We start from the raw sequence: 10,375 nt of genomic DNA on the forward strand, positions 1-10,375 counted from the left end.
ACTCCTACATCCCAGTTTGCTTTTCCCACTGGTTTCACACTGTCTCCTTGGCACCAGCAATGAGGTGACAGGACTGGGAAGGGGGAAGGTGACAGCTCCTCTGACCTGCCCTCCAAGCCAGGAGAGCTCTGGGACTCAACCAGCACCTCTGGGAATCCTGCCCCAGCCAGCTCTGCCAGGGAGCTCCCCAGGGACACCCACTTCTGCTTCTGATTAGGGACCCAGTGAGTGGGAAGCAGGGAAAGTGGGATTGATGGATGGATTGATGATCCATCCTGTCATCAGGGCCCTGGATCAGAGGTGAGCTCAGCCTGGGGAACTCCTGAGCAATCAATCACCTGGGTTGCTGGAAGGGCAGGAGGTTCCCAGCTGAAGTGTCACCTCTTCCTCCTGCCACGCTTGGCACGTCCTCCCACCAGCCCAGCCAGAGCCACCCACGGGCTCCAGCCCAAGCCCAAGTACCAGGAAAGGTGGGAAGTTCACCCCAAGTAGCCAAGGGGTGGCTTCCCAGGGACACCCTGAGCACCCCCCACCCAGGGGAGGCAGCAGGTCTGGCCTCTCCAACACCCCCCCCAGCACTGGAACAGCACCAAGACCTCCCCCCTCCTGGCACATTGTGCCCTCCCAGCAGGTCCCCACCACCACTGCCCCCCACCCTGGTGCCACTGTCACCACGAGGGGCCTGTGGCCACCTCCACAATCCCACCAGAACACTCAGGGCACTTGTTGAGAAGCCACGTTCCCTTCTTGGGTCTCAAGAAATCCATGTGCTCAAGGTGGGTGGTTCCTCTTGGGCCTTTCTTTGCTTTCACAAGGTGACAGGGAGGAGGTGGCTGCTCTGGAGGGTGTTGGGCAGGGGACATCAGGGGACATCACAGCTGCTGACCAGGCCTGTTCAGCTGCCAGAGGTGACACCAGGTGGGGGGAAGGGGCTGTGCTCCCCAGAGGTGCTGGCACAGTCCCCATGACCCTGTGCTGCCCTGGCCACCAGAAGGAGGTGACACCTCCAGCACAGCCTCACCTCAAGGCTCAGGACACCACCCAGGGATGGAGCAGCTCTGCAGGTCACTGCCACCCACCTCAGTGACACCCACAGTTGTGTCCCTGAGCCACAACCCCTCTTGGGGACAGCAAGGGCTGGCCTGGCTGCTGGTGCCACCTCCACAGGGTGAGAGTTTCCCAGCAGAGTGAGAGACCCAGAGATGGGGCCAGACCAGGAGCCCCCAGAGACCCCTCCCTGCCCCACCACAGGCCAGGAGCCAACGTCACCAATGTCACCAGGCACCACCAGAGCTGTCCCAGCCCTGTCCCCAGGCCGGGGGGGTGGCAGAGCCTCCCAAGGCTGCAGGGGGAGGACAGGACCCAGCCTGCCCCATGCAGGGTCCCTGGCAGGGGACAGGGAGGTGGGTCCCACCTCACTTGTGCCGCTTCTTCTTCTGCTCGTGACGCTTCTGAGCCCTCACGTCCTTCTTGAGGCGACTGTCCACGACCTTGAACTGCCCCCTGACCCCCGGGGGGCGGCGCACACGGGGTCCCACCCCCTTCTTGGCCACCAGGTAGGTGACCTGACGTTTCTCCTTGGCCAGCCCAGCCTTCTTGTAGATGCTGAGGGAGAAAGGGAAGAGGTGAGACCCTCCCCAGCCTGGCCCAGCTCCAGCGGTTTTCGCTTTGAGGTGTAGCTAAAGGTCAATCCTGGGGCCCCAAACTCTGCTGGGCTCCCTTGTTTGGCTCTCCAACCCCTCACAGGCAGCACCCAGGTCTAGCCCAGCCCTTCCCAGCTCTGCTGGGGCACCCAAAGGGGAGCCCAGCCCCACAGCAAGGGGCTGGATCCCAGTTTCAGCACTCACCGCCGCAGCTGGGCCACCTTCTCCCTCTCTGAGATGTCCACTGTGCTCACCACAGCCTCTGCTTTCTTCTTCATCTGCTCCAGCTTCTTCAACATCTGCAGGGACAGGGAGGGTGAGGGACAAACATAGAACCACACAATGTTAAGGCTGGAAAGGACCTTTAAGCTCATCGGGTTCCACCCCCCTGCATGGGCAGGGACACCTCCCAGCAGCCCAGGCTGCTCCAAGCCCCATCCAACCTGCCCTTCAACACTGCCCGGGATGGGGCAGCCATCTGGGCAACCTGTTCCAGGGTCTCACCACCTTCACTTTAAAGAATTCCTTCCTAATGTCCATCCTAAACCTCCCCTCTCCCAGTTTCAATCCATTACCTCTTGCTACAAGCCCTTGCAAAAAAATTGTGGTGATAGAGAAGAAAGGGTAAAAAAAAAAATCCACGCTCCCCCCCAAAGACTTCAGATCTACCACAGAAACCCAATCTGGGCTCCTGCCTTCCCTCTGCTGTTTACCAAATAGAGCTGCTCCAGCCCTCCCAGCAGCTCTGTGGCCTCCTCTGGACTCTCGGGACAAGGAGGATGAGAGAAAGCACAGAACCCCCTGGGGGTGGCAGCAGAACCCCCCGGGGAAGGAGAAGAACCCCTGGGGGGAGGAGCAGAACGCCTGGGGGAAGAAGCAGAACCCCTGGGAGGGGGAGCAGAACCCCCTGAGGGAGGAGCAGAACCCCCTGAGGGAGGAGCAGAACCCCCTGAGGGAAGAGCAGAACCCCTGGGCGGGGCAGCAGAACCCCTGGGAGGGGGAGCAGAACCCCCTGAGGGAGGAGCAGAACCCCCTGAGGGAGGAGCAGAACCCCCTGAGGGAAGAGCAGAACCCCCTGAGGGAAGAGCAGAACCCCTGGGCGGGGCAGCAGAACCCCTGGGAGGGGGAGCAGAACCCCCTGAGGGAGGAGCAGAACCCCCTGAGGGAGGAGCAGAACCCCCTGAGGGAGGAGCAGAACCCCCTGAGGGAAGAGCAGAACCCCTGGGCGGGGCAGCAGAACCCCTGGGAGGGGGAGCAGAACCCCCTGAGGGAGGAGCAGAACCCCCTGAGGGAGGAGCCGCTGCCGGAACAGCTCCACCGTCTGGCGATCCACGGGCACCTGCCGGCGCCGGTGCTGCTGCTCCTCCTCCCGGAACCACTCGGGCAGCTCCCCCTCCTCCTCGTTGAAGGAATATCTAGAGGTGGGACACACAGCTGGAGCCCCCACAGCCATCCAGCTGCCTCTCCCCCGCCGCCCATGTCGGGCTGGGGATGGGATCACAGGGTTCCCTGGGTTGGAAAAGCACCTTCAACATCTCCAGCTCTTCACCCAACACTGACCAGGCTTTAACTAACCCAGATCTCTCAGTACTGGGTTTGTGGGGCTCTTAAATCCCTCCAGGGATGGTGACATCACCACTGGCCTGTTCCATGACAACCCTCTGGTGGAAGAAATCCCTCCTGACACCCCCTCTGAGCATCCCCCAGAGCTGCTCCCAGTCCAGCAGGAAGTACCTGTTGAAGGAGTCATCGATGAGGTCCCTCCTGGCCTTCTTGGAGGTGGCAATGACAGAGCCAAGGGCCAGGCCCTCTGCATCCAGGACTCTTTTCACTGCAGCACACGGAGAAGTTGAAGCTTGAGCTCCCTGCCAGCAGCTCCAGGGAGCAGCAGCAGCTCAGCAGGGACTGACCCTCCTGCTGCCCCCAGAGGAGGACCCAGCTGGCAGCCCAGGCACACAGGGGTGCCTGCAGGAGCTTCCACTCACCTGGCTTCTCAATGGGCACCACCTCAAAGCCACATGGCTCCACATGGCCCTGCTTCCTGCCCACGGGCACCAGGGGCCTGTGGAGAGGAGGGGGCAGGGTTAGGGTGGCACCTCCCTGCTGGCCAGGAATGTGGAGCTGGGGGAGAAGATCCAGCCCTTTCCCCTCGCAGGCCTCACCTCTCCTCATCACTGCTGCTGTCATCATCACTGCTCTGCTCATCCTGCCCTGCCCCAGGGTCAGGGTCTGGCTCTGCAGTGGGCAGGGGCTCAGCTGGAGGTTCCTCCTGGGACACCAGCACCTTCTTCTGCCCTTTCCTGGTTGCCTTGTCTGGGGAACAGAAGCCACCAGGTGAGAAAGGATGGAGACACACCCCACCATTCTCCCAGAGATCCAGCTCATTAACTGTGTTAATGATGCAGGCTGGAAGGGAACCTCTGGAAATGTCTGGTCCTGCTGGGAGCAGCATCCACACTGTGTGAAGAATCTCCTCTTCATGTCTCACCTCAATCTCCCTCTCCCAGTTTTCATCCATCCCCCTCATCCCATCCCTCCCTGCCCTTGTCCCAAGTCCCTCCCCAGCTTTCCTGGAGCCCCTTCAGGCACTGGAAGCTGCTCTAAGGTCTCCCTGGAGCCTTCTCTTCTCCAGGCTGAACACCCCAACTCTCCCAGCCTGGCTCCAGAGCAGAGCTGCTCCAGCCCTTGGGTCATCTCTGTGGCCTCCTCCGGACAAGGAGGATGGGAGGAAGGACAGAACCCCTGGGGAGGAGCAGAACCCCTGTGGGTTGATGGGTCACAGGACCTTTTGCCACCACTGACCTCTCTGAGCTCCCCGCTGCTTCTCAGCCAGCATCTGTGCCTGTCCCAGCTCCAGGTCCTCATCAGCATCATCTTCAATCCCAGCAAAGGAGTCCTGGGGAAGGGGGAGCAGGTGAGGGGACATGGACAGACCTGGAGGGTCAGTCCTGCCTTGCTGGAGGGGGGTCTCACCTTCCCAAACCACAGGCTGGTCTGACGTTCTTCCAGCACCGACTTCTCCTCCAAAGGCACCAGCAGAGGATTCTCCTTTTCCTCCCCTTCCTCCTCTTCCTTCTGCTTTAACTTCCCTCTGGAACCAAGAAGAGTAGAGTCAGTGCTACCCAGCCTGGGATTAGCTGCACTGCTGGGTTCCAGAGCTGCTCCCAAGGCAGGTCCATCCCCAGGGGCCTCTCCTGCCTCTCACCTCTTGGCTCCCTGCTCCCTCCTCTCCCGCTCCAGCCGGCGCTGTCGGGCCTCAATCTCCAGCAGCTCCTCTGGGTCCAGGTCACTGGCCAGGGACACATCATCATCCTCCTCATGATCTGAGACATAAATGTCATCATCCCCAGCTCCCATCTCCAGGAGAGCATCTGCTGAGGCCATGTCACCTCGGGTCACCTCGTTCAGCAGCTGCAAAGCAAGTGAGAAGCGTCACCAGCGACCACCACGTGTCTGTCCCTGTCCCATGGGGGGTCCTGGGGCTCCCCCCACCCCACACACCGGGGTCCTGTGGATGGTCCGGAGGGAGAACATGCTGGTGTCACCATCATCAGCAATGGAGACACCAGGAAGGTCCATCTTCAGCTCCACACGTTCCCGCTGCTTCCGCTGCTCCTTCAGGATCTTCTTCTTCTTCCTGGAGATGGAGGCAAAGGGATGAGGTCACCCTGCCAACCCCCCCTTGGCATTCCAGTGGCCAGACCTGCCCCAGGACTGGGAACCCAGCAGCTCTGTCCTCTCCAAGGGTGGGTCCCCCGTGGACCCACATCAGCTTGGAACAGAATCCCAGAGTGGTGAGGTGGGAAGGGACCCCTGGAGATCACCCATCCAAGCCCTGCCAGAGCAGGATCCCCCAGAGCAGATCCCACAGGAACACGTCCAGGAGGGCTGGGAATGTCTCCAGGGATGGAGACTCCCCCACCTCCCTGGGCAGCCTGTCCCAGGGCTCTGCCACCCTCCCAGTACACAAGTTCCTCCCCATGTTTAGGTGGCCCCTCCTGGGCTCCAGTTGGTGCCCGTTGCTCCTTGAACACACCTGGAGGGGCCTGGACTCACAAACCCCACCCACTGCCCACGGAGGGACAGGCTGTGACACTACCACTCTCTGTCCCCATGGCTGAAGCCCCCTGTGCTCCCCCATCTCTCCTCATCCAGGGTCTCCTCACCTCTTCAGCTCTGCCAGCTCCTTGGCCTTCATCTCTGCCAACGCCAGCTCCACCTCCTCCTCCTCCTCTCCCACCGCCTCATCACCCGCTGCTTTTGGTGGCTTCTTCTTCTCCTTCTCCTCCTCCTCTTTGCCTTCCTCCTCCTCCCCTGAGCTCAGGCTGCCAAAGAGAAGGAGCTCAGACCATCCCTCCTGGTCACACAGGTCCATCCCACCACCTTGGAGCTCTGGGCCAGCCCTGATGTCCATCCTACTTGATATCCAGCTCCTTCGCCTGCTCCTTCAGCTTCTTGGCCAAGAAACGTCGCAGCTTCGTCCTCCAGTTGAGCAGAGCTCTGGGGGGGAGAGCAGCTGCTAGAGACACCCCCAGCCCTGCCACAGCCCCATCCCAGTTCCTCCCAGTACCTGAGCTCCTTACGGCCCAGCACACGGATGTCCTTGCAGCACTGACGCAGCTCCTCTGTGGTGGAGCTGTGGTTCTCCAGCTCCCCATCCCCCAGGGTGATCTGCAGGGGCAGGGAGTGAACTGAGCATGGAAGTTCTTGAAGAAGAATCATCAACTTCAGACCTTAGAGCACCTTCTAGGGCCTGAAGGGGCTCCAGGAAAGCTGGGGAGGGACTTGGGACAAGGGCAGGGAGGGATGGGATGAGGGGGATGGATGAAAACTGGAAGAGGGAGATTGAGGTGAGACATGAGGAGGAAATTCTTTGGTGTGAGGGTGGTGAGAGCCTGGCCCAGGTTGCCCAGAGAAGCTGTGGCTGCCCCATCCCTGGCAGTGTTGAAGGGCAGGTTGGATGGGGCTTGGAGCAGCCTGGGCTGCTGGGAGGTGTCCCTGCCCATGCAGGGGGTTGGATCCAGATGATCTTTATGATTCCTCCAACCCAAACCATTCCATGACTCTAACCACAAGCAGAGCAGCTGCCTGAGCTCCAGGTGGCTCCTGCTTGGCCTCCCCTCCACAGGAACACACATGGGGCCACTGCTGGGCCACTTGGCTCCCTCTTTTCATTCCTCCGTGCTCCTGGGGACATCTCAGGGGCCAGCAAAGTCTCCCCTCCTTCAGGCACTCACCTCATTGGCCTTGGAGAGGAAGTCCACGGGGTTGGGAGCCTTGAGAAAATCCATCAGGGTGAAGCGATGGTAGAGGGTGGTGTCACCATCAGCGTAGCCCTCAGCCTGTGGGGGGAGCAGGGTGAGGGGACAGCAGCTTGAGCCCCCCCTGCAGGAGCAACAGCACCTCTCTGGTGCCTTCCTGCAGTGTCCAGCTCAACTGTGGACCTTCCAGTGCCTGAAGGGGCTCCAGGAAAGCTGGGGAGGGGCTTGGGACAAGGGCAGGGAGGGATGGGATGAGGGGGATGGATTGAAACTGGAGGAGGGAGATTTAGGTGAGACATGAGGAGGAAATTCTTTGGTGTGAGGGTGGTGAGAGCCTGGCCCAGGTTGCCCAGGGAAGCTGTGGCTGCCCCATCCCTGGCAGTGTTGAAGGGCAGGTTGGATGGGGCTTGGAGCAACCTGGGCTGCTGGGAGGTGTCCCTGCCCACGCAGGGGGCTAGATCTAGATGATCTTTAAGGTCTCTCCAACCCAAACCATCCCATGATTTGTGACTGTTTCTGAACCTTCACACCTAACTGACAAGACCTTCAGCATCTTGTCCCCTCAAGACCCCTCCCAGGGACACAAACCCACTAACCAGCTACTGTAAGGAGGGCTTTACTGACTCACCCCCAGCCTCACCACCTCTTCACCACTTCCCCACCACCACCCCACCTTCTCAGCCTGCAAACCTCCTCCAAACCAGCTCTTCCCCCATATCCTTCCTTTTCCTGAACAACACCACTTCCTACAACCTCTCCCACCCCAACCCCAACCTTCTAGTCTGTGTCTGGTGCCACAAAACCATCTCCTACCTTTGGTTTCTTCTTGCTGACCAGCTCACTAACAGACTTGGTCTGCACCTCCACCTCCTTGAAGGCATATTTGGGGTCAAAAAACTTGCTGTCGATTTTATCCGGAGCCTGATAACCTGGGATGGAGGAATCAGAAGGATCAGAAGATTATTCCCAAACCCCGTCCCAGTGGCTGCAGGTCCCTCCTGACTCCTCACCCTGACACACCACGAAGATCTCAGCAGATTCATTGCGGGAAGCTTGGGGTTTGGTGGCTTGGACCTTGGTGAAGAACTGCTGGAAGATCCAGAGGAGGGGTTGATAGTCCCGGGAACGGAAAACCTTGGTGATGAACCAGCCTCCTTTGCTGAGGAACTCACAGGCCAACTTCAGGGCCATCAGGGTCAGGTTGGCTAGAGAAGAAGAGGAGAACTTGTCACTGTCCCCACCATAGTCACCCTGCCCTGCTGGAGTGGATGGGCTCGGATCCCAGGTGGATTAGGACAGGACGGGAAGGAACGGCCTGAAGGTGGAACCAAGGGAGGTTCAGCTGGATGTTGGGAAGAATTTCTGTGCCCAAAAAGTGGTTGGACACTGGAACAGGCTGCCCAGGGAGGTGGTGGAGTCACCAGCCCTGGAGAGCTTCCAGAAATGTATTCAAGGTCAGGCTGACATGAGACACGAGGCAGAAACTCTTCCCTGCGAGGGTGGTGAGAGCCTGGCCCAGGTTGCCCAGGGAAGCTGTGGCTGCCCCATCCCTGGCAGTGTTGAAGGGCAGGTTGGATGGGGCTTGGAGCAGCCTGGGCTGCTGGGAGGTGTCCCTGCCCATGCAGGGGGTGGGACTGGATGGTCTTTTAGGTCCTTTCCAACCCAAACCATCCCATGATCCTAGGGAAGGTGCAAATGTGGCTCTACAGCCTGTGCTCCCGGGGCACCAGGGGTGTCAGGGTTGTTGGTGCTGGGCGGGGGGGTGTGATTTTGGGCTTGTGCTTCTCCATTTTTTCCCCCTGGGTGGATGGTTGGGCCACCTTTGTCCCCCCCTGGAGTGTTCCAGGCCCCTCACCACCCCCAGCAGGGCCCCACCTTGGGAGTAGGCATCATGCACCCAGCTGGCCCCCACGTTGGGCGCCCCGTCGTTCAGCACCACGTCCACCTTCCAGGTTTGCAGCTCCTTGCGCAGGGCCTGGGGGGGCACAGGTCGGTCACACACCCCCCCCTGCAACCCCCACCCACCTCAGGACCCCACCAAGGTCCCACCAGACCCCCTGGGGTGAGCCCTGGGGGCAGGGGACAAGGTCTGACCTGGCGACACTTGTCGGTGGTGATGTCCTCCTGCAGGGTCACCACGTTGGGAATGGGTTTGATGGGGACCAAGTCCACTCCTGGTGGAAGGAGAAGGAAGTAGCAACAACACAGCTCCTCAAAAAACAGGCTCCAGCCCTGGGGCTTTCCCACCCACCCTTCTCCTCCTTCCATGATGCTCAATCCAGGATCCCCTTCTCCTTGGCCACATCCAGGGACTGTGATGGAGCTCCTGGCTCCCACCCCAGCCCTGCCAGGTCCCACCACTCACCAATGATCAAGCTGGAAACTGGCATGAATTTAGAAGCCACTTGAAGCCTGGAAAGGACAAAGAAGTTCAAACCTACAGCAAGATCCCAGGAGAACCCCCTGGTGCTGGGGACAGGGACTGGGACAGGGCACCACGACAGCCAAGTCACTTCAGGCCGGGGTCCCAGGGCCACTGGTGGCACCAGAGGGGGCCTGGGGGGGTCCTGGCCCCACTCACCACCCCCCGGGGGGCCCTGGCCCCACTCACCACCCCCCGGGGGCTGCACACAGGTCCAGCAGGGCCCGGGCCTTCTGCAGGAACTGGAACTTCCTGTTGAGCTGCAGGAGCTTGAAGGAGGAACGGGAACGGAAACCTGGGGGGAGGGAGGGAAGGAGGGATGAGAGGGAAGGAGGGATGAGAGGGAGGGAAGGGAGGGAGGAGAGGGAAGGATGAAAGGGAAGGAGACATGGAAGGGAGGGAGGGATGGAAGGGAAGGAGGGAGGGATGAGAAGGAAGGAAGGGAGGGAGGAGATGGAGGGAATGGAGGGAGGGAGAGATGAAGGAGAAGGAGGGATGAAGGAGAGGGAAGGAGGGAAGAGAGGGAGGGATGAAAAGGAGGAATGAGAGGGAGGGATGAGAGGGAGGGATGAGAAGGAGGGATGAGAGAGAGGGATGAGAAGGAGAGAGGAATGGATGAAAGGGAAGGAGAGAAAGGAATGAGAGAGGAAAAGATGAAAGGAAGGGATGAGGAGGAATGAGAGGGAGGAATGAAAGGAAAAGAGGAACGAAGAAGTGGGATGGAAAGGAGAGAGGGAGAGATGAGAGGGAGAGAGGGCTGAAGGGGAGGGAAGTAGGGATGAAAAGGAGGAAGGGATGAAAAGGAGGGAGGGATGACAGGGAGGGAGGGAGAAGAGCAGGCCAGAGCTCCCGGGGGCTCCCCAGGGCCCAGCCCAGCCCCTCACCCGTCTCCTTGGCCAGGTGGTAGAACTTGTCCCTGCGGCTCTTCCCGGCCTTGCTCTTCTTGCCCATGGCGGGCGGGGGGAGGGGCGGGCGCTGCCTTCAGCCTGGGGGGGACACCCGGTGAGAGGGAGGGGCCCGGGTGGCCCAGCACCCACCGGGCACAACCC

The 10,375-nt window shown here is 60.5% G+C and overlaps 1 protein-coding gene across 1 annotated transcript; it reads right to left on the reverse strand.

Annotated features, from left to right (window-relative positions):
* Positions 1-1,415: 1,415 nt before the first annotated feature.
* FTSJ3 (FtsJ homolog 3 (E. coli)) lies at positions 1,416-10,277 on the reverse strand. Its single transcript, XM_009999336.1, has 21 exons — positions 10,211-10,277; positions 9,516-9,621; positions 9,270-9,316; positions 8,999-9,078; positions 8,780-8,879; positions 7,915-8,109; positions 7,718-7,833; positions 6,881-6,985; positions 6,214-6,314; positions 6,063-6,143; positions 5,810-5,968; positions 5,145-5,280; positions 4,849-5,054; positions 4,617-4,734; positions 4,446-4,539; positions 3,806-3,956; positions 3,629-3,705; positions 3,378-3,474; positions 2,926-3,058; positions 1,848-1,936; positions 1,416-1,605 (listed from the first exon to the last, which is right to left on the reverse strand). Exons 1-21 carry the CDS (start codon positions 10,275-10,277, stop codon positions 1,416-1,418), a joined length of 2,448 nt encoding a protein of 815 aa, XP_009997638.1.
* Positions 10,278-10,375: the final 98 nt, after the last annotated feature.

Source organism: Chaetura pelagica, unplaced genomic scaffold (assembly GCF_000747805.2).
Source record: "Chaetura pelagica isolate M959 unplaced genomic scaffold, ChaPel_1.0 scaffold625, whole genome shotgun sequence".
NCBI lineage: Eukaryota > Metazoa > Chordata > Aves > Apodiformes > Apodidae > Chaetura > Chaetura pelagica.

Bases quoted from the DNA above. Each gene is read 5' to 3' on its own strand.
- FTSJ3 (XM_009999336.1), bottom strand. From the start codon at position 10,277: ATGGGCAAGAAGAGCAAGGCCGGGAAGAGCCGCAGGGACAAGTTCTAC. The intron at 5,969-6,062 runs GTAGGATGGACA...TCTCTTTGGCAG, and splicing joins GCGAAGGAGCTGGATATCAA to CCTGAGCTCAGGGGAGGAGG. The intron at 5,055-5,144 runs GTGTGTGGGGTG...CTTGCTTTGCAG, and splicing joins GGACCATCCACAGGACCCCG to CTGCTGAACGAGGTGACCCG.